Source organism: Micromys minutus, assembly GCF_963924665.1.
Source record: "Micromys minutus genome assembly, chromosome: 11".
Taxonomy (NCBI): domain Eukaryota; kingdom Metazoa; phylum Chordata; class Mammalia; order Rodentia; family Muridae; genus Micromys; species Micromys minutus.
In genome coordinates this window covers 16440817-16465297 of record NC_137980.1, presented here as the reverse complement: position 1 = coordinate 16465297, position 24481 = coordinate 16440817, and the positions used below count along the sequence as shown (strand labels likewise).

Here is a 24481-nt window from a genome sequence, read left to right as displayed (position 1 = left end):
ATGTAATTTTACCTACTCTGTACCTTCCTTGGAGCTCACACTTCCTGTTTTTGGTAGAAATTAGTTAATCTGCTACAGTCTAGCTGAAAAAGCCAAGGAAGGTTCATCCTTTTAAAGGTGTTTTTGTGCATCTTTATTATGACCCACTAAATGCTGGCTTCATCTTATCCTCTTCGATTAATTCTCATGACTAGTTTCTCTGCTAATGTTTTAATGTATCCTGACGTTTAGTAACAGTCTATATAGTATATATAGAATTTTGTCGTAATAGTTAAGCTGGAATAATGTCCTCTTCCTCTCCGTGTCCACCTCCCCCTCTGTATGTGAGACAGGGTCTCTCCATCCTCCTGGCTGTCCTCACTATGATAGTCTGGAACTAGAACCCAGGATCTCATTTGCTAAAAAAGTACTTTATCAGTGAGTGACATTCTCAGAGCCTTAGACTCTTTCTGGTAACCCAAGTCTTTGCGATATAATTAGTTAGATGAGGTTAACCTCATTTAAATGCCTAAATATAAGACCTGGTGTCATTATAGGAGGAAATAGTTAAGAAAGGCAACCACACAGAAGGCAAAAATGTAATTGAGGAATACAGGAATCACTGGCCACAAGAGGCTGGAAGAGTTAAGCAAAGACTCTCTGAAGTGTCAAAGGATCACGAACCTGCTGACACCCTAATTTTGTACTTAGCCTCTAGACGTGAGAATTAATTCCAGTTGTTTTTAAGCAATATGGTGGTGATTTTGTCATGACAGGCCCTGGAGCTCATGCAGATGTTAATGTAAACTCAGCCAGTCTTATAGAAACACTTGTGGAGCACCAACATTCAAAAGGGCCGGAATTTAAACGAGCTGTAGCTCCTAATTAAGGCACAAACTGTGCGAAAGCTGCAGACTTGGACGCTCTCCCCTGCCTCCTACTGCACTGTCTCATCCACCCACCTCGCCACCAGCAGTCACCTCCAAGTGCAGTCAGCATTCAGCTCTGCATATTGTTTTGTCTAAACAAAACTAGTGTTGATTTCTTTTTCCTTCTTTATGGCCTTATGAACAGAAACTTCCCCCTTCCCCAGCTCTCCCTAAATACATACACCCAACTTCACACCTTCTCTTTTAAAAAGAAACAAAACAAAAGCCAAAACCAAGAAACACAAACTCAAATATATACAAACTCAAACACACAGAAACCAAAATATAAAAGCAAAAAATCAGTAAGAAAAAAAAAGGCTAAACAAAGCAAAATGAGACAAAAAGGTTTACAAGAATACCACTGAGTCCACTTTGTGTCTGCCAAGTGACTCATTCTAAATACACATCAAGGTCGTCACTATTACACAGCCCATTTAAAAAAAAAAAAAAAAAAGTCAAGCTATTGCTAAGTTAAAAATACAATTTGTAAAACACAATAAAATAAACCACAATGTAACTAGGAGACAGCCACTCTCTTTCACAATGAGCCTTCATCAAGGAAGGGCCTTTAAATTATAAACAGACATACACAGAAACAATGCCTACAGAATTCCGAGATGGCCTGTTTTTCATGATACATTCCATGCTCTCTACACCGTCTCTTAAAGGAGCTTGGCAGGAATTTGAGTCTTGCTGCTTTTTGTAAGAAATGGCTGTTCTTTCTTCCTATGCCCAGTGCATCTCCACTGCTCACTTCAGACACACACCAAGTGGTACCTCTTCCAGAAAGCTTGCTGAAATCCACTAAGCAGACGTTTAATTCTTACAGTGATTTCTTTGCCAAATATCTGTGACCTAAAGAGATTTATTTTGATGACAGCAGTCATCTGTACAATGTTTCACAATCAGATTACTTACACAAATAGTCTCTCTATAGTCTGAGTACTTCAAGTCACACAGAATATGGGCATTAGAGATCTAGCATTCAGTAACGAAGATAAGAAAATTATGCCTGCTTAGATATATACTACACATGTACATTTGTTTACATATGTACACAATATATATACACGAGTTGAACTCTGCATGAGAAAACATGCATTTTTTTGTCTTTCTTTCTGAGATTGTATGGCTTCTCTTAATATTATACATTTTGAGTTCATCCATTTTCTTGCAATTTTTTTAGATTTCATTTTTCTGTAAGGCTGAATAGGTTAGTATTTTGGTTTTAGAGGTAAATGAGTCTGTAAAATATATTTGTTAATAAACATGTAAAAAACGTTTTTAAAGATATATTTATATGAGTACACTGTAGCTGTCTTCAGACACACCAGAAGAGGGCATCAGATCTCATTACAGATGGTTGTGAGCCACCATGTGGTTGCTGGGAATTGAACTCAGGACTCTGTAAGAGCAGTCAGTGCTCTTAACCGCTGAGCCATCTCTCCAGCCCAAACATGTAATCTACTCTAATTATATAATTTCACTGAGTTGTACAGACTTCTTAATCTGGTTAGCTTTGGCATGTGATGTGATGTATTTATTGATTGTAATTTCTTGTGTAACAATAAAGCATACATAAGAAAACCAAAATTAGGTTTACAGGTAAATCATTTTCCTGTGGCAGCCAGGCCTGAAAAGCTTCGAGAAAAAAGAGCTCCATAACTCCCCTACGCCTGGCCTGGACACAGACACTCTAGGTGTCAGGTGTCAGGAAGAGCTTTGGCTTGAAAACAACAAGCAGCCCATTCCCTGCTGAAAGAGCCTGCAGAGTGACCTTGGCAAAAAAAGCATTTCTTTGCATTTGTTATGTATTAGAAATGGAGTCATTTTACGTGACAGGACCTTTAGGGAAAAGCACAGGACTCCATAAACAGGTCACCTGTGAAGGCATGTATTAATGCTCCTGCGCAGGTCAGATGCAGACAAAGCCAACAGAGGGCAGTGGCTCCACTTCTAACCAGTGGTGGTGGCTCTGCTGCTGGGGAAACTGCTTGAAGTCTTGCAGGTCTTGGCTTTACCATTTATAAGGTAAGAGGATTGAACTAGATGACACTAGCGTATGGTACAGCTCAAAAAAATTAAAAAGGAGAAGAAATACATCTTAAATTCATTTTATTAACAAAGGAAATTAAATTATCACCACAGACTGATAATTTTCCACTTTTTTACAAAGCTGATGAAATATCTGAAGCTGGTTCAAAAATGCTTACAAGTAGAATTTCCCAGGCCAAATAAATCGGCTCTTGAAATTTAACTATCAATTTCTCTTCTCCTTACTGATATATCCTTCTTCTTTAGGTCTCAAAAGTTGCCGTAAAATCTCTCATTTCTTTGTAAATCGTGATATAATTCATCCCAGTCTGGTGTTCCATCAACTTAACAGTTCTAAGTGCCTTATTATCCGCTCTGGTGCAGTAGTAAAGCCCTCTACGTATCTCCACCTTGTAGATGAGCAGGGGCGTGAAGACTTAAGCTCTCTGGAAAGCCAATATGACCTGTCACTATTTAACTGTTAGTCAATGTTTATGCCTATCTCAACTCACATTTAATGGGGCTTTTTATTGTTATTTTCCACAATAAAATTCTAATGATGGCTAAATGTCACTAATTCTCTTCTAAGGTTAACACATACATTGCAATGTTACCTGGGAGATAAAGAGATATGGTAGAAGAAAGATGGGCTTTAGAATCATAAGACTAGTGTACAGAGGTTCAAATCCTGGATGTGACTTCTGCTATCTATGTGGCTTTAAGTGTGTTACTTGCCTCTCTAAACCCAGTACTCAAATAAAAATAAAAAATAAAAAAACCACTAAACAACACAGGAGTGATTATTTGCTGTTCCAATGCTGCAAAGACAGTAAATATTCGGCATATTTTAGTAATACCCGCCTCTCTCCACTGGCTTCTGCTGTAAACTGGCCAACAGACTGCTCAGTTCAGTCACCAACCTACTGATAAAAAGCTGCTGTAATAACTTGTGAAATCTCCTTGGTAAGTTGTAAACACAACTGGCTCTTTTTGTTAGGTTTTATGGTTTTGTTTCTGTTTGTTCTGTTTGTTGAGTCATAGATTCACTGGCTTTATACTCATTATTTAGTCTGGACTAGTGTCAAATTTACAGCGATCTTCCTGCCTCAGACTTCCAGTGTTTGCTGGGAAAACAACAGAATAGTATCTGAAATACCAGTGAGTACCATGTATAGCAAAAATATTCCATTGAATTTTGTTTAAATTTTATACATGTGTCTGCATTGTATTCTTTGTCATAATACAAAATAAAACATATTTCTTACTCTGACTTGGATCAAAATAGTTTGAAATGTTGCTCTCCAGAAGGCTGTCTGTCATCTTTTGACTCTTCCTGCCAATCCTTGCTACTACTGAGCCTTTAAAAATCAGTGTTTCAAATTCAAGTTGCTGCCTAACACTGCTCCTCCACATAAACAGTAGAAACTTGAGGTTAACTGTTCTTTATGCAGTTATCTCTCTCTCCCTCCTCCTCCTTCACTGGAACCATAGTACTAAATAAAAGGCTCCTGGGGTCGGGGTGGAGAGACAACAAAACACTAAAGGATTTCACAACTAGAAACCTAGTCACCTAAACAATACAAGACAAAAATCTACAAAGTATTTTATAAGCTACAACTGTTTCAGTAAATATACTGACCTTTAGGAAAAGCATGTTGTTTTCTTAAAGCACATTAAATGGGGGTTGGGTTAGGGCTATTAATGAATGCTTTCACCCAAAAGTGAGGTGTGTGTGTGGGGGGGGGGATGGAGGGAGGGAGAGGGAGAATTAGAATGAGCTGAGATGGTGATATTTAAAATATCAACATGGTGGTGAGTCTGATATATAGCTGTATTCAATTTCTCTCCTTCTCCGAGGAAAGTCTTGCTTATGGCTCCAGAACACAGTACACACACCCACACTGGCCTTGGATTCTCAAATGTCCAGCTTTAGACTGTAGTGCTGAGACTGCAGGATCATGCCAGCACACTTAGCTTTCTGTTCATGAAGAATTCACTCCTTAACTGCAGGACTCCTGTGTTTCCCAACTGGTTCCTAGGAACACAATGTGATGACCTTTTTTTAAAAAAAAAAAAAAAAAAAAAAAAACAACCAATGACCTCACCACAACCAGTTTCATCCTTTATAAAATATCCAGGGTACCAAGTCATTCAAGAGTGCTCTTATCCACTTTCAGCTTTTAAGCAAATTAAACTCAGCTTCTTAACTACATTTTTTTAAAATATAAGTAATCACAATGGAAGAAGGCTCAACATAGATAAAGTAACACTGCTGTTCTAATACCTGTTTATGCTGCTAAAACAAAAGAGACAGGTAGTGAGGAGAGAATTTAGATGCAGAGACCACTGGTATTCACTACGTAATTTATAAATGTGGTATGTGACTGACTTCTCAGCATTGTTCTCATCACCTGGTTTCCAAGTATTACGCTGTATATTAGTTGTAATTCAAAGAAATGCTACATACTTATATGCAATTTTAAATACTGGTTTTGCTACTGGAGTTAATTCTGGGTCACAAATTTAGTTTAATTATAATAGCACTATACTATAGTTAACAATCACTAATTGCACAGTTGTAGCCATAAAACAGGGAAGATGTCATTCTGAGTTTTCACAATAAGACAGAACTAACTGGTGCTGGTATTGTGGGGGGGGGGGGGGGGGGGAGGGTGTCACTGCTGGCAAGAACTGAACAAGGGAGCTCTGGTGAACAGGAGCCAACACTCAGCACTGCCTTCCACAAGTAGCTGGGTAATAAACAGCTGCTGAAGTAAATGCAGTGAGGCGACCTTGAGCTCAGAGAAGGCACCACAATCTGGACCAGCTGTGGTGTTAGCAGCAGAGGGAGGCATGAGCTCTCACTCACACCTTTTCCCACCCAAACTGTTCAAAACTGTTCTCTTTGAAAATAGTTTTCCCTTGGGAAGACAGATGGAATTTTTGAGGGCTGTGATAGATACCTTACTCTGTAAGAAAGATGAGCTTCTGTATACCTGCCGCTGAGGAAAGGATTAACTTCAGATGTCTTCACATTTCCTGGTCACCTCTGCTCCTATGGCAGCAAACTTCATACAAAGAGCAAAGCATTTTCACTCATTTGGTTCCCAACGGGGCATTTCAGCCTTTAGACACACTTCTAACTTGCTACTCAAGATGTGTTTCACTGTGCTGGGCGTGGTGGCTCACGGCTCTCATAGAACACAAGAAGCTCAGGTAAAAGGGAACAGATTCTGAGCCCAGTGTGGGCTACACTGAGTTTTCAAGCTAGCCCAGACTAAGAACAATACCTCAAAATTATCTAAAAACAAAAATTGTATTTCACCGTTTCAATTATTCCTGAGTTATAAAATTGTAGCCAAGCAGAACTGAAGAATTTAATTATAAAAGTAATATAGACAAAGAATTTATTTTAACATTATAGGATGTATTTATTTTGAAGAGTGATTATAAGTATTTGATTCTAATTAAAATGTTAATCTTAGCCAAAATTTTAAAAAAATTAAAGCTCCATACTAACTTTAATGTTAATCATTACCTTAATTAAGTCAAATGCTAGGTCAAGGGATGTAACTCAAGTGGAAGAGTACTTGCCAAGTTTCTGAGAAACCCTGTGCTTGAACTCTACCACTGCAAAAACTAAACACGTATGTGGCACAGGCCTTTAATCTCAGCTTTTGTGAGGCAGCAGAAGGACCGGAAGTCAAGAGCATCCCTGACTAATGATTCAGTTCCAGACCAGCCTCGCATACATGAGACTGCCTCAAAAACTAAAAAGTGCAATTATGACTATGGCTAAGTCTTTTAGTTGTTACCCTGATGGTCACAATAGTATAAATCGTACAAGGCAGTCTCTCATAAATGCTTCCTTCCATCTTAGGTTGTTGTTGAGTTTCTTTCCTTTTCTGTTTTTAGTTTTGAATAAGCATAAGAAACAACAGAAAAACATTTGTATACACAGAGTTCCAATTCTTGTACTATGCTACTAAAAATGTACCATGGGCACAGACAGAGACTAGGTGCTATAACTGTACTTAAGAATATAAAACTAGAACTCTTGGTCGTCGAGGTAGAGGTCAGAGGTCTGGAAGATGGAATTGGCAGTGGGTGGAAAGTGAACAAAACCTACTTCTAGAAAGCTGATTTTGATCACATTAGACACAGGCTGGAATAAAAATCAAGACCAATCATCCTGATTCAACAGGAGAGAAAAATCCAATTAAAATTTGAAAGGAATTACTAGCAATTTAGTCCCAGTATCAAGCTTTGCACGCACACTTTAAACCAGTTTCTGTAGAACAAAAAGAACGTGCAACCTTGGGCAAGACAATGAGACACGTGAGAACTGGAGCAGGCCGACAGAGCTGACACTACTGGCCGAGGAGACAGCTGCGACAGAACAATCAAAATCTCACAGGCAAACACTCATAATGTAGTTTTTACTTATTTTTACTCTTTTGGTTTTTCAAGCCAATGTCCCTCTGTAGACCAGGCTGGCCTCAAACTTAGAGATCTGCCTGCCTCTGCCTCCCAAGCGCTGGAATTCAAGACTTGTGCCACCACTGTCCAGCAAGAAATGGAACTTTAAAAGGAATCTCTAATGAAGAAAGATGAAATCCAAAGTGATCTAACAAGAGGTCTCATAAATGTTTATTGTCTAGAGGTGAGGGCTATTGAAGGAGATGGAGATTTTCCTGGAGTGGTAGGGTTGTGAAAGGCAGATATATGAATAAAAGTCAGACAAAGGGACAGAGATTTAAATACTTAAAGAGGAATTATTAAAGCCCCCAAACTCTGAAATTATTCAAACCACACATTACATTTCATCTAATCTAGCCAATATGTTTGTCATTTACTTATACAATCAGATTCTTTAAGATAAACTTGTTTCTAGAAGCAAACTAATTCATCAAGTGTGGTGGCACACGCCTTTAGTCCTAGCACTTTCCAGGAAGAGGTGGGTGGAGCTCTGTGAATTCAAGACCAGCCTGGTCTACAAATCAAGTTCCAGGACAGTTTGGGGGAGAAACCCTGCTGGGGTGGGGAATCAAGCTAATTCTTTGTTTTTAATTAATTTATTTGGTATACACATACATATATGCACGCCCATAGCATACGTGTGAAGGTAAGGTGGTCTGTTCCACCATGTGTGTTCCAGGGGTTGAACTCAGGTTGTCAATCCTGATAGTTCCTCTACCTGCTGAGGCATCTTACTGCTCTAACCTAATTCCCTATTTGTATTACACTTGGGATTTTTATTGAAACATAAAACATCTATCTTAAAATACTAGAAAAATAATGCACATAAATACAAACTCAAGACAGTACTCTAACTTATAGAGAACTGGTGTTAAACTGTCACTTAAATATTTTTAAGAAAATTACATTTTTAAAACTCTCCTCATATATGCATATATTCAAGAGTGATATTTTTCAAATAGTTGATTTATTTCTGGGGTAAATCAATTACTTAAAATGTTATAGAGATCTTAAAAACATTAAAAAGAAACTATTGCCTTCCTATAATTAAAAAGAAAAAACACCAAAGAGCCATTACTTTCATACATGCAACATTTGCTGTGAGCGAAAAGCACACCTACCTCTATTCCTCATGTAACTTCTACACAAGACTGACAGCAATGGAAATACACACCAAGTAAAACTAGTTCCAATGACTCCAGGAGCACTAAGAACACAGGGAAGGTGGGCAGCAGTCTTCCAAGTGTTCTGGAAGAACCAGACACAGCAAGCGGCTCTCAGTTCACTCTGGTTCCAAAGGCTCAGGAAATGAATATGAAAGTGCTAGTCATTCTCTAAAAGGCTAATGCCTATTAACAGCTTAAAACAAGGCACAGTGGGGGGTTAATGTGCTGTTGTCTGAATCACTTTCATCAGTTTTAGTACCTATTAGTCCTTATTAGCAATGTGCTAGCAAGGTGCTGTTGGTCTTTTAGAGTTTTGTCTGCTGCTCCTTATTCTATTTGGCCAGAGAGATACTTGGACAATCATGTCCGAAACATGAACTCATAAAGTTTAGCTTTGAGTATTTGTTAGATAATAGATCTCTGCATTTTATGTTGTACTTCATAGTGTTCTCTCTTTCTGGAATATATTCAGAAGTAAAGTAATTTAAATTATTCAACATACCTGATGTCTAAATTGTTTTCATGATTTTTGTTGTTACTTATTTTTTGAAATGAGTTCTCACGGTTTCCCAGGCTGCTTTTGAACTCCTGGGCTCAGGTGTCTTTTTTTTTTGGTCAGAAAGTTGGTATTACAGGCCACCACTATGCTTGGCTTATTCTATAATGTTTAATAATATCAAAGTACTCTCCAAATTTTTCTCAAAGGGAAAAAAGAAAATGAATCTTGTAGTAACTAAAGCAATGGTGCAAATTCTCCCAAGTACAATCACTAATGTCTAATGATTTACTTATTTTCAAATATAACAAATATCTTTGGATATCACAATTCACTGATTTAAAACTGAAGTTCAAGGCTAGGAATATAGTTCATAACTACTGACTAGCATGCTTTTTAAAACCCCTGCATTTGATCCCCATCACCACAAAGACACAACACAATAAAACAGAAAAATAAGTTATGGCGGAAGTCTGCTGAAGTCACAAGCTTTAAGGCCTGGATTTTGAGTAAAATCTAAGACTCAGAGAAAAATGTCCCCAACCCTCGCTCTCGCTCTGTCTGTGTAGTTAACTGGGGAATCCTGAGCAAAGTCACTGAGAAAGAGAGACTATAGAAGACTTTCTCAGTGGCTCTTCCATTAGCTCAACAATCTACTTCTAAAAGGAGAAGACTTTCTCCTCCTGTGAAATTATTCAGAAATGAAATTAATTTAAATAACTGAGTATATTTACAGGCCTAAGTGGTTCTGACATTTTTCAGCCATATAGAACGTACTTCTCAAAAAATAAACATACAAACAAAAAGCTGCACATACTTGGGCATTTTATACTGTTTCATAGTTTCATTCTTTATAGACAACAAGTCCATTAAGTTATGGTAGCAAAGTCCTATATTAAGTCCTTAGAAGAATTACAAATTGCTATACTCTTCCCATTTCAATTTATCCCAATACTTAAAATACACACACTTTTGAACCAGCAATTTCACCTGTATGAACTTATTCTACACATATACTTAACTACATACAAAGATATTCACTATAAAACTTTCCAAGAGCAAAATACTAGAAATAATATATTTTTTAAGTCTATTAAAATTTAAAAACAAAATATACCCACATAGTATCTGGTAGCCGTAGAAGAGAGTAAGGCTACTCTTCATGCTCTAAATGTAAAAATGTAAAGCACATGCACACATACACACACACACTAAAGCAACATATAAACATTGGTATACATCAACAATAATACAAGTATAAGCACTTCTGCATGTGTAGAGTATCTCTCTCTCTCTCTCTCTCTCTCTCTCTCTCTTTTACACATACACACACACACACACACACACACACACACACACACACACACACACGTGAGTGGGGTTAGTGGAGACTGTAATTTATGCTGGCACCAGTGGGGGAAGCTAGACAACTATTGGGGGAGGGTGGATCTCAGTGATGTCTTTTTATACCTTTGGGATTTTGGCCAGGTATTTTAAGATATGTTAAAGAGAAAATAAGACTGAGACACTAATTCTGCTCTTAGGAACTTAAGATGTTAGAAGGTATTCATTCAACTTGGGATACTTATAACAACTTTTTTTTTATGTGTTAAGTCTCTGGGAATCTGTACTTCACTGAACCTTGTGCTAACAGAAACTAATATACAAAAGTATGGTGGCTCAGAGAATCTAGCCAAGTATAAGCAATAATCAAATTTATAAGCAATAGTCAAATTTCTGATGACTTTAAACCTGACATCACTATCTAGACAAGAATCTAGGTTACGTAGAATAGCAGTAACAAAAGGAAGCAAACAGATGCAAGAAGCTCTCCAGGGCAAGAACAGTAAAAGACATTAACTGCTGCCAGTCACACTGGAGTAAGACAGGAAAGAGAGAAACTCGATGTAAGTCATACAGTGTGGCTCCAGAGTTCTCCAGCACAAGGTTTAGCTTAAGCCCAGCACCCAGGAGTTTAAGACTCAACTGAGCTGCTACTAGTTAAGACTGTCTCTCACACACAAAAACAAAACAAACAAAAGGTTGAAAGGAGGGAACTAGTGAAAGACCATCCATAGAATAACATATATACCTTATCTGACTATTATAATGAGGAAAAACTCTGAATTCTAACCAAGGAAAGCCTCCTAAATCATTATAATCTTTCTAGAAGCTAAAATACCAAGGGCCAAACAGAGGAGAGGTCTTTAGACTATTAGGAGTAGAAGGTTGGGATCCCAAGGTTATGTCCTTCCAGCTCATTTTCTTCTTTGTCACTCTCCCAATCACAGAGCACTGAACTAGATAAAGAAGCTGGCCCAGGAGCTGAGAACACTGTCTGCTCTTCAGAGGACCAAAGTTCAGTTCCCAAAATACACACAGAGGCTCACAACCATCTGTAACTATGGTTCCAGGAGATCTGACACCCTCTTCTGACCTCCATGAGCACCAAGCATGTATATGACACACATATATACATGCAGGCAAAACATTCATACACAAACTAAAATAAATAAATCTAAAATTAAAATTAAGTAAAGATAGTGGTACATACCTGTAGTCTCAGCTACTTGGTAGCAAAAGCAGGAAGACTTTATGAATAATATTAGTGTCCTACAAGAGATAATATGGAACCCTGGAGACCCTTTCCCATCATGTGAACATACAACAAGTAGCCAATAATTAAGGCGGGTCTAGAACCCAACCATACTGTGTGCAAGATTCCCAATTCTTACCTCCAGAACTGTGAGGAATAATTTCTGTTCTTTTAAACCACCCTTCTGTGGCCCAAGCCAAGGCAGCATTTTAAAAAAAGATGTATTTATTTATTTTACATATATTAGTACACTGTAGCAGTCTTTAAAGAGGTACTTAATTTTCTTTATACGAGTACACTGTCGCTGTCTTCAGACACACCAGAAGAGGGAATCAGATCCCATTACAGATGGTTGTGAGCCACCATGTGGTTGTTGGGAACTGAACTCAGGACCTCTGGAAGAGCAGTCAGTGCTCTTAACCACTGGGCCATCTCTCCAGCCCAAGATAGCATTTCTATGGAATTGAGAATTCAATACTCTAGGAGCAAACAGTCCTACTCCTAGGTCTACACTCAGAACACTCATCTTGAGACAGGACTGAGAGGAACACAGAAAGACTGTTAGTAATACAGACCAAATACTCACCTGCACAAAAATGGATTAGCTGTAGTACCACACAATGGAACAGTACACAACCACCACAGCAAGTATACTGTATCCATCTGCAAAAACACACCTTTATCTACTAACAGTGAAAAGTCCCTAAAGATGCCCTATTTACCAAGATTAAAAAAACAAACAAACAAACAACAACAACAACAACAAAACCAGAACAAGAACTTACTATTTTAGCAAGATACAAATGATAGTCAGAGCAACAAAAAGCAAAACAATAAGCCCAGGACTAAAAATGGTTATTTCATATGGGGGAGCAGCACGAAATTAGTTATCATTACCTCTGTTCAGTGGGCTCCTGTTATTAATATTGTTAAATAATACAGTTCAAATTAACAACAACAAAAAACAATTTGAAACTTTGTTTTTCATATTTCTCAGATTTCAAATTAAATTCTGTTTCAGACCCATGAGATGGCTCAGTGGGTGAGGGAACTCACTGCCAAGCCAGCTGACCTAAGTCTGGTCCTGGAACCTACAGACTGGAAGGAGAGACCTGACTTTTGACAGCTGTCTCCTGACTTTCACTGTGCACTGTGGCATGTGTGCTCTCAAACACACACACTAAAGAAATGTTAAAAGTCTCCAATAAGCATGAATAAGCATGTTAGTTGATGTTACATGTATCTTGGCTTTATATTCACACTACATACAACCATTCAAGAAGACTGAAATACTTAATACTAGAAAGTATGCTAATGATACTGTAAACATGAACTGTCTTGAGCAATGAGAATTCACAAAACTCTACAATGCTTTTTTTAGAGGAACACATGAACTTGTAAAACCTAAACCTCAGCATCTGCCTAAGGCTCTCTGATTAGAATCACAAGGGCTGATCTCCAGGGGATACTGACCTCAGGCACTCACTGAGTTAGTGCAATGGTTCTGAAACTCTTAAATTTCAAAGTACTTTTATACTAAAAAAGTTACTGAGGACCACACAGAGGTGTGGTTTAAATAAATCTGTTAGTAATGAGTGTATCAGAAATTGAAACAGAAAACAAAAGAAATATCTTGGCATTCTTTGTAATTGAACAACTTTATTTTAAAAAACAGATAAATGTACAGATTTTAAAAGCATTTTTGCATAAAAGCATATAAATACATTTGTCAGTACTTGATTTTTTTAAAGGTTTGATAGTATGCATTAAAATCTTACTAGTTACAATGAGCATAAAGTACATGTAAAACAAGATGTAATCTGGAAACAGTCAAAGTTTTCTTGGTGTGTAAAGATTAAGCATAATAATTTTTCTTTTTCTTTTTTTTTTTTTTTTTTTGGCCTTTGTTTTTCTTAAACTTCATATAGTCTGTGAGTTGTTTCTGGGGTGTTCAGAGCTTTCTGGGGTTAGTATCCAATTATCAGTGACTGCATATTATGTCTGTTCTTTTGTGACTGGGTTATCTCACTCAGGATGATATTCTCTAGATGCATCCATTTTCTTAAGAATTTCATAAAGTCATTTTTTCTGATAGCTGAGTAGTACTCCATTGTGTAAATATACCACAATTTTTGTATCCATTCATCTACTGAAGGACATCTGGGTTCTTTCCAGCTTCTGGCTATTATAAATAGGGCTGCAACAAATGGTGTTGGTCCAACTGGCGCTCAGCATGCAGAAGAATTAAAATAGACACTTTCTTATCTCCTTGTACAAAGCTCAAGTGCAAGTGGATCAAAGACCTCCACATTAAAGCAGGTACACTGAAACTATTAGAAGAGAAAGTAGAGAAAACCTTAGAACATATAATCACAAGAGAAAATATCCTGAACAGAATACCAATGGCTCGTCCTCTAAGGTCAAATATTGACAAATGGGACTTAATGAGATTGCAAAGCTTCTGTAAGGCTAAGGACATTGTCAAGAAAACAAAACGGCAGCCAACAGATTGGGAAAAGATCTTTACCAACCCCACATCAGATAGAGGCCTAATATTCAAGGTATACAAAGAACTCAAGAAGTTAGACACCAGAGAATCAAACAATCCTATTTAAAAATGGGGTACAGAGCTAAACAAAATGTTCTCAATTGAGGAATATCGAATGGCTGAGAAGCATCTAAAGAAGTGATCGACATCCTTAGCCATCAGGGAAATGCAAATCAAAACAACCCTGAGATTCCACCTCACACCAGTCAGAATGGCCATGATCAAAAACTCAGATGACAGCAGATGTTGGCGAGGATGTGGAGAAAGAGGAACACTTCTCCACTGCTGGTGGGGTTGTAAACTGGTACAACCACTCTGGAAATCAGTCTGGCGATTCCTCAGAAAATTGGACATAGTACTACCTGAAGACCCAGTTTTTCCATTTCCGAGCATATACCACAGAGACGCTCCAACATACAACAAAAGACATAGGCATTCATTTTTAAAATTAGGAAAAATTGCATTTAATTCACTTACCCCCCCCCCCACCGACTGGTTAGAAGGCGCAGTGGGTAAGAACGCTCTCTGCAGAAGCATGAGGACCTGAGGTTCCATGCCCAATAGCCACACAGCACGCACCTAGATTCCAGTGCCAGGTGGGGAAGGGAGAAAGACAGAAGGTCACTGAGGCCTACTGGCCAGCCACCCTGGCCAAAACCCAGTGAGCTGAGGGGTCAAGTGAAACCCTCTTTCAAAGGAATAAAATAGAATGACACAGCAGATACCTGACATCCTGCTAATACACTTACATGTACACAAAATCATACACTACACATACCTACACTACTCATAAGTAAATAAAATCCTATTATGTTAAAATAACCAATTTTATAAAAAGCAATTCTATTTCTTCAAAAACAAATAGTGAAATTGATAGCATTTTACATTTTTGCCTGTTTGTCTAAATTAACAGAAGTAACTGGATTTTCATACCTATTTCTACATTCTATCCATTGTAATATTGCATAGCCTCTGGAAAAACTCATGGTACACTCATGAGCAAATGAACATGAAAAAGAAGGCTGCAGAACTAGCTCTGTAGTTAAAGTGCTTGCTTAAGAACCTGAATTTAACTCCCCAGGACCCAAGTGAAATAATGCTGGGAGGTCTCAGGTGCTGACAGGCAGCCAGCATGGCCAAACGAGCCTAGGTGGTGGGCAGTGTCTAAGGCAGATGGTGTCTGCAGAAAACAACACGTGCCCTCCCCACCCATTCCCACTTGGATGTGAATTTTAAAAAGGCAAACTATGTCCTAGCATTTTTATACACATAACCTCTACTTTACAGGAAAGGCTTAGGGACTCCAAGGAATCGTCAGAACACTCTGAAAATCTCTGGCCCGGCCTTATGAGCAGCACTCTAAGGAATGGAACCGAAATTCTCTGTACAGAGACGGGTCTTTCACTATGGCACTGCCATCTCTCCAGCCCCAATCCTACCACTCACTCCTCTGCTTTACATAACATACAGCAGTAATAATCTGTGGCAATGGGCACTAACCACAGGACACAAGCAGGAGCAGCAGCCCTGTTGTGTGCTATTGCTCAGGAGAATGTCTACAGATGGCAGTGATACACTGTACATCTCAGAGGACTCAGAGAGGATGACGAACCCTGACTTGAACATTATGCAATATATACATGTATTGAAACCTGGTACACAATCAGTGTGGCAATGTTCATGTATATCACTTAAAACTTTACAAGTAACAACCTATGATAATATTTAATGGCATATTTAAAATCAGATTTTGAAAGCTCCCTAAATGTTTGAAGTGATAGACACATAAGTTATAATATATGTAACTGTGTTCCATAATAGGTATGTATATGTGACAAAAAATTAAAACATAAATGTGCATGTGTACATTTTTTTTGCTTAAACATGCATGTGTGCATAAATGTGCATGAATGTGCATGTGTGGGTGCATGTGTGTGGAGGTCAGATGTTGATGTTAGGTCTTCTAGCCCTCTCAACCGTATCTTTTTGAGACAGCATCTCTCACTGAATTTACAGTTCACTGTTTTCAGAATACTGGCTGGCTAGCAAGCCTCAGAGACCCTCCTGTCCCCACACCCCAGCACTAGGATTATAGACATGTGTAGCTATGCCTGCTTTTCCCACTGATGCTGGAGTCTAAGCACAAGTCCTCTGGCTAACGTAAAAGGAACTTTATCAAGTGGACAATCTCTAACCTCTATTTCTTTTTAAAACCTGGCAGGGTGAGCCTATTTCTATAACAGATGTGACATCTTGCACATGCTTGGCCCAGGGAATGGCACTATTAGGAGATGTGGCCCTCTTGGAATAGGTGTGTCATTGTGGTGTGGCCTTTAAGACTCATCCTAGCTGCCTGGAAGCCAGTCTTCTCCTACAGGCGTTGAGATGAAGATGTAGAACTCTCAGATCCTCCTGTGCCATACCTGCCTGGATGCTGCCATGCTCCCACCTTGATGATAATGGACTGAACTTCTAAACCTGTAAGCCAGCCCCAGTTAAATGTCCTTTACACAACTTGCCTTGGTCATGGTGTCTGTTCATAGCAGTAAAACCCTAAGACAACAGATTAGCCTTTATAACATTAAAACAAGGTTTAAAGTTACTAGTTTTTAAGTCAATCTCTGATATGATATGTTTTATATCATGCCATCTTGAAAAACACATATGGAAGGTTTTAGTTACGGTCACTGTTTCTCTCTTATTCTCCATTTCTAAGTCTCCTACTTTTAGTTATAAAGTAAATAGTTCCAGACTGTTGAGCTGGAACCCTGTCATGTGAACTTTTTCTAGTTTCTACCAGTTCTTAACCAAGCTGGCAAATAACATACCTATTTTATGAAAGCCATAAACACTATCTCTTTGACTACTGTAAAGATTAGAACTTCTCAGCCTTATAAAATTCTTTATATATTTTAATGTAATGCAGAACACTTAGAATTTAACATTAGATATCAAAATTATACTACTGTATTAAGTTTAAATGCACTTCAGTGGACTTATGGGCTTCAAAGGTTTTATAGAGTACAGTACAGTGTGGTTATTTCAGAGAATGACTTTTCACTAAAGTACAGCAGGATTATTTAGAGACTGAGAACACTCACTGTTGCACTAATGTCTACCTGCTTTATTATCCTTTACAAAAGTTTGTAATGAACCAGGTTTGAACATGAACACATAGGTGCGCATTAAGAGAGCCATAAAATACTTCTTTGGCACAGGTCTCTCAACAACCAGAGAACTCAGTTAAAAACAAAACACTGAGGAGAATCTATCCCATTAAATTATATTTTTAACATTAAAACTACAGGACTAGGGCAAGATGATAGAGAGAGTAAATGTGCTTGCCAAGTAAGCTTGGTGACCTGAGTTAGATTCCTGGAACCCTCATATAAGTGGAAGGAACAAAATGACTTCATAAAGTTGTCCTGGCTCCACATGTGCACTCCTTTCCCATCATACACAAATACATGTGTAGACACAAGAATAAATTGAAAATTTAAAAAGTATAGTTTTTTTTTTTTTTTTTTTTTGCAATTGTTAACCACAGTGGATTTTGGAAACTAATGATATGGAAACAAGGTGCTTATTCTACTTTAAAAAAAAAAACAAACAAACAAAAATCAAGAGTTTTGCTGGGGTTTGGAACCAGAGAATTACCACCTGAGCAGTCAACAGAATGACACCACCACAAGCATAGAAACTTCTAAATGAGGCTAAAGTTCAAAGGTAAATTTTAAAGTAAGACACAACCATTCTGGCTGACTGACTTTGGTACAAGAGAACAAAAAGGGAATGACAAAGCTAGCAAGGTGTACGGGAGTTGTTTACAAAGCTCTTTAACCTTCCCTCACAGGTCCCACCATACCTCATTGCTTTAACTACGAGAACTGTACCAGAAGCCAGAGCTTAGGAAGGAAACCTTTTTGTCTATTTATATATAGTTTTCACTTGTATGCCACTATATTATATATTAAACTAAATATTATATTTACATTTGATTCCAGTTACTGCTATGTAAATATATAACGTGTATATGTTTATAGACAACCAAGAATGTAGGTATATACAAACTCTGGAAGATGGCACAGTTTGGGAACAAAGCTTTATTAAGGAAAAAAATCAATATAATGTCCCCACAGGGTCTTGATGTAAAGTTCTATAATCAGGCCTGTAGATCTGTAATTATGGTGTGTCAGCTACATTTAACCAAGAGCGTTGAGAGACTGTTGAAGCTGAAGCAACACAATTGTCCTCGTCTCCTTCTAACCCACCAGTGTCACTTTCATTTAATCAGAGGAAAACTATGGGGCGACGTCAGTGAGATTTCTACCATAACATTCTTTGTTCACACTGCATTTTAAGCTATTACCAATCTAAAATGGTTATAAAAAGATATATTTAAGAAAGTATTTTTAATCAATTAGTTCACCTAACAGAGGCCTAGCTCATCAGGCTTTCCTGAAAGTCGGTTTTAAAGTTGTAAATCACCTTTTTTATTAAATGGATTAAAACATTTTTCTTGTAGGATCTCTTGAATTGATAACATATCTAATAACAAGCTTATTTATAAACACAAATCCTACTTGGAAATGTAGAGTAGACAAAAGTTGGTAAAATACCACATATTGACACAGAGTCAATAAAAGAAGTCCAAATTTTCCTCTACTTTAGTGAGAATATTTTCTAAATAATTAATGTGGAAAAAAGCTACTATGGCAAGGATTTGTATTTATGTCATCCACTTTAAATTAAGCAAGGCCCAATGTATAGAGATTGGTAGTATAGAAGTGTGCCACTAACAGCCTCCACATAAACTACAACATATACAAAGTAGAGATATGGGAGCCAGAGACAGAGAAAATGACCAATCAACCTAGTTTATCTGAGATGTTGCAAGTTTTAACAGAGAATGTTCCACATCTGGGAAACTCCTATCCAAGAAAATTAGGAGAATAGATGGCACCTATGTATCAATGGACAGACACCAGATAGTAATTTCACAGGTCTGCACTGAGACAAAAACTGGGAATATTATTTGGTCATTCCTTTGGAGGTTGACACGTCACAGATACCTATAAATCTCATAATCTGCAAAATAAAATAAAACAGTCTAAATCTTTTATAAAGAGCCAGCCAGCCTATACCAACTAGTTTTTATCAACTTGACACACTAGAGTCAGCCAGGAAGAGGGAAAGTCAGTTAAGAAACTGCCTCCATCAGACTGACCTGCAAGCACTTTCATGGTTAATCATGAGAACACCAAGCCCAGGACAGTGCCACCTCTGGACAGTGGCCCTGAGCTGTATATGAAAGCAGACAGAACAAGCAAACCAGGGAGCAGTACTCGGCCACGGCCTCTGCTTCCCCTGCCTCTTGGCTTCCCACTGCGAGGGACTGCTACCTGGAAGATGAAATAACCCTGTCCTGCTCAAGCTGGTTTGGGTAGTGGTGTTTACACAGCACCACTAAGTAACTAATGATATCAACTGTAACTGTCACAGCATCACAAAGTCACTAATACGCAGACCAAATCTGCTAACAGCCACTGCTGTTCAAGTGCCACTTAATGCTTGGGACCAAACACGTTTTAAACCAAAGATTTTCAGATTTTGCAATGTTTATATAAACCCTACCAATGAACACTCATAACTCCAGAAATGGAAGTGCCCCAAAATCTGAACCTGTTGAATATCATATCAGCATTCAAAAAGTTTAGGATTTCTAAATATTTTGAATTTCAGATTGTCCAGTTAGAAATAGTCTGTACTGGGTCACATGTTAGCAAAGTTGATCACTCAAAGAAATGTCATATGACTACTCATATCTAATGCACAAGTCTATGCAGAGCATGAATTAACCCTAAACAGAAAAAGAAATCCTGAGATTTCTATCTCAGAGGCTCCGCCCAGACCAGCCTCACTGCTGTCCAGCAGTCCATAAGTGGACTCTTCCCCATTCCTGGTGATGCATTCCCTCCTCTGGCTGTTAGTGTATAAGGGAACATTTCTTTAGGTGTAGAGCATTTCTTGGACTGTGGAGCGACTGCTTATTTTCCCCTGTGGTCTGATGAAATCTACCCCATAGGCACACATATGTAGATGCTTGGTGGAGCTGTTTTGGGTCTTGTATGAGGGTATGACAATGAGGGCAAGCTCTCAGGTGTCCAAAGCCCACCGCAGGCCCAGTCTCCGGTGCGCGTGGTCTCTAACCTGAACGTTCAGATGTAAGCTCTCAGCTACCACTCTCCCGCCATCCTGTCTACCTACTGCCTTGCTCCCACCGTGATGGTCAAGGACTCACCCCTTGAAATGGTAAACAAAGCCCCAATTAAAAGCTTCCTTTTCAAAGTTGCCTTGGTCACAGTATCTATTCACAGCAACAGAATAGTAATTAAGACACCATCTAAGGTACTTCCCCTGAAACTTACTTTTACTTCCATTTAAAATACAGGCTGGGTAATCTCACTTTAGAGTCAGACAGCCTTCACCATTCTACCAGAACAAGCAGATGCCCATCTTCTATCAATGAGTCATCTCCCTTAGGCCAACCACCATCTATTTAACTACCTTTCTACAGACACACAGCTCTCTAACTCTGTTCAGAATCCATCCTAATTCCACAACTGGAGACTTCTGAATCGCAACTGCTGTAGCTGAGTAACTTCACAGTCTAACGTATCCAATGAACTCCAGGATCAAAACATATGGTTATAAATTTCAGTGGCTCTCAACTTTGAGGAAAAACAAAATGACCTGGGGTTATAATGATGACTTCAAACCATTTCCTCCAAATAAAGCTTGTGACTTCTGAAGAGAAGTGTAATTACAGAAAATAAAAAATTGTTGCGAATAGAAGTTGGCCTTGAAGTCTTAAAAAAAAAAAAAAAAGCCTAATGCCCAGGTCCAATAAGGATGTCTCAGCAAATAGAGGCACCTGCGGCCTAGTCTGTCAACCTAAGTTTGATATCCTGGTCCTACATAGTAGAGTGAACTCCTGAGAACTGTCCTGACTTCCATACCTCTGCTGTGCTGTAAGCACACCCCCCATTCAGAGTAAATAAATAAGTACAATTTTTAAAAAATACAACAAACCCAATGAGCAGAATCCCTTTCATAAAAGAGCATTCCTGAACCAAGAAACTAAGATGTCTTTGAAACTAAATTTGGAGAAGGAAAAAACATCATACCCTGTGAGCTCTTTTCACTCTAAAAATGTAAATATACACAGAAGGCCCGTGATCTTTCTTCCCCAACAGTTCATGTTGGCCTCATTTATGCTCTCCTTTGGATGACAGAAAATGTAGAATTCTGCCTCAGTCTATTAGCACATGAGATAGAATCATAGTAAAATAAGTTTTCAGGAAAAAATAGCGAAGTACTATTTGTGGATGTAGACATTATACAGCCAGATAAAGTGCAAGCAATCAACAAGTACAATATAAATGTTAAGTTTAAAAGTGTATGTCCCTGTCTTACAGTATGGAAGAAGAAATGCTATACTTAAACACCAACAGAAGGGCCAAGAAGAAAACGTATGCTGCACATTCATTAATTTCAGACTTATGAGTTTCATACAAATTATTACCTTATTGAAATATGAATACCAAAAGTAAACTTTGATAATGTCCTATTAGTCTGCAAACAAAACTCCACTTCCATGTGGTTTATGCAGGCATCTGAGAATTTGTGAATGTCTCCCAAGTTAGATCTTAATTACTTAAATGATTTCTCTAGCATATGTATTGTTAGGCTATAGCTACTTGAACTAAATAAATTTACACAATAGTATATAGACCATGAGGGTGATAAATATCAAGGACATTATTATTAATGAGAAAACATTAGAAATCATTTCTCATGATGTCTCCTTTTCTTTTCTGCAAAACAGACTAATGCTAAAGCCAAAGAAAGTCTGGCAAAAGATAACAGGACTGTGGGCTGAGAGACAGTGTAGTTTATTCATATTTTGTGTCATAGATCTCATACTCCCCTCCTGTTATCACAAATTTTAATGCTCTAGCACAGCATCCCAGCTATAAACAGGAACCTTGTTTCTTTTGCTTGCTCTGCTCACCTAAAAGTGTGACTTCAGCCATTCTGAAAAATGCATTCAATGTGTTCCTGAAAAAAATGTTTAGAGTATAACGTATTTACTTGACACACACTGTAACAAACAACTGAATGCAGGGAGAATATAGATTCTATCTTTTAAATGCAATGAAAAAGGCACAGTGCAACGCTGATATATTCCAGAATACATAAAATGGACGGCAGAAACAAGATTTGAAGTCAGACACAATTCAGAACCTACTGTCCATTTCCCTCCCACTGCCATCTCCTAGCTGCCTTTGTAATAAAAGCTTCCAAAGTACCGTTCAAGTACTAAAACTCAAGAGCGGTATCTCAAAAAGTAATTCACCTCTATGGGTTGACCTCCCTCCGATGAAATATCAATAAACGGAGGAGAGATGGGCCAAGATGAAAAAGCTAGTCCCACAGCACAATGACCTGCTCCGTAAGGAGGCTGAGCATCTTTTCCCTTGGAATGCTTCAGTTTGATCATCTTTAGTCTGAGCAAAACTAGTACTAGATGAGCACTGAACTAAGTACTAGAAGTCGGGGATCGAATCAAGGCAAATCACAAGACTGGCCTGGCCTATTCATGGGAGGCAGCATCCCACATCTCTGGGACGAGCTTCGGGGAAGAAGTTTGCAGAGGTGCTCAAGTTCACGCCCCAGTTCCCAAAGTCTGGAAGTGAGCCATGTCAGAGGACAGGGCCCCGCCACTGTGTCTTCTACTGAGTGAGGCCCGTGATCTCAGCGTCTCTTAAACTTGAGCTCTATCCAGTACACCTGAGGCCAGGCCAGGGTGGGCTCCGCCTCCACACTGCAAAGTTCAGCGAGCACAGGCCGAGGCCCTCTAAACGCAGGTCGCCCTCCTCCTCCCGGCCCGCGGGCACGGAGGACTGCTCCGAGTCCCACAAGGAGGGCGGCCGGGCCAGCCCCGAGATCGCCCGGAGCCCCGAACGGAGGGCGGTCGTGCCAGGGCCAAGACCGAGGGTTGATCCCTGCCATCGCCAGTCCAGGCGTGTGCGGCCCCTCACATCCCGCCCGTCGAGGCCTGGAAGCCGCGCCCGCACCGGGCCTACGCTCCGCCCGGCTTCCCCGGCGGTGAGGAGACAACAGCAGGCGCAAGCCGCGGAGCCGGCCGGCCGTTTCTTACCGCTTCACCACTCCGGTCTTGATCTTGATCTGCCTCACGCGAGGATCGGCCATGGTCCCTAAGGCGCCGCAGGAAGGAGAGGCGGGACTGAGTGATGCGCCGGCGCAGAAGGGGCGGTGAAGTGGGCGTGGTGCAGGGAATATGCGCATGCGCAACTGGCGAGCCCGACTCCGCCTCTCCTAAGTCTAACTTGGAGTCTTTTTGCTGCTGGTACCTAGAGCTACAATCTCCCAAGCTCCCTTGTCAGCTGTTTCTCCCTTGTGCTTGGACAGGTTTTGTACACAAGCTGCACTTTATTTTCAGTCTCCACAGCCTGAGTCAAGAAACACTCTGTTCCTAAGAAAGTGGACAGGATTAGCGGATTAATGGATAGTATGACCTAGAAACTGTTATCAGGAATAACTTTGGTTTTCACTGTCTATTGTCAAATGGAGAAAGATGTCTGTGTTTGAAGAAATAAAAGACCATCATGCAGGCAGTCCAAAGAAGTCTTTTTAAAGTTTAATTTAATTTGATTTTTTTACAGCCCAGTCAATGCCCCCCCTTCCAAACCCCCCCCCCCAAAAATGATATTTGTAGAATGTTACTTGTGGAGATTGTCATGTGATCTTTGAGTTTATGGAGAGAGGACTCTGGGGGTAAGGAGGTTCCTCTTATCCTACATTTTAGCAAGTTTGTTTTAAGTGTCCAGCAAGAGTCCCTGTCCTGAGACATGCTGGCCCCCTAGCCCTGTGGCAGGGAGAAAACAGTACACCATTCCACTAGAAGGGAACAGCCCTTTCCTCTAAGCCTGGTAGTCTCAGCTCAATCTGCAGGACTCACAGTGGTGGACTGTAAGAACCCACTCTTGCAAGTTGACCATTGACCTCCACAAGCACACTGTGGCTTGCAAACATACACAGAAGCATATGAAATAAACGTTTGGGTTTTTTGTTTGTTTGTTTGTTTGTTTCTAAAGTTGCACTTTGAAAGCAGCTAGCAGGCTAAACATTTGGGACAGAAGTTACTATTTTTTGTCCTATGCTGTTAAA

The 24481-nt window shown here is 39.2% G+C and overlaps 1 protein-coding gene across 1 annotated transcript in view; it reads right to left on the bottom strand.

Moving 5' to 3' along the window:
- TBCA (tubulin folding cofactor A) overlaps positions 1-23546 on the bottom strand; it is a 54376-nt gene extending 30830 nt beyond the window's left edge. The window contains exon 1 of the mRNA XM_080924883.1: positions 23451-23546. Coding sequence (XP_080781009.1) covers positions 23451-23503 — 53 coding nt within the window. The 5' untranslated portion in view covers positions 23504-23546. The remainder of the gene's footprint in view (positions 1-23450) is intronic.
- Positions 23547-24481: the final 935 nt, after the last annotated feature.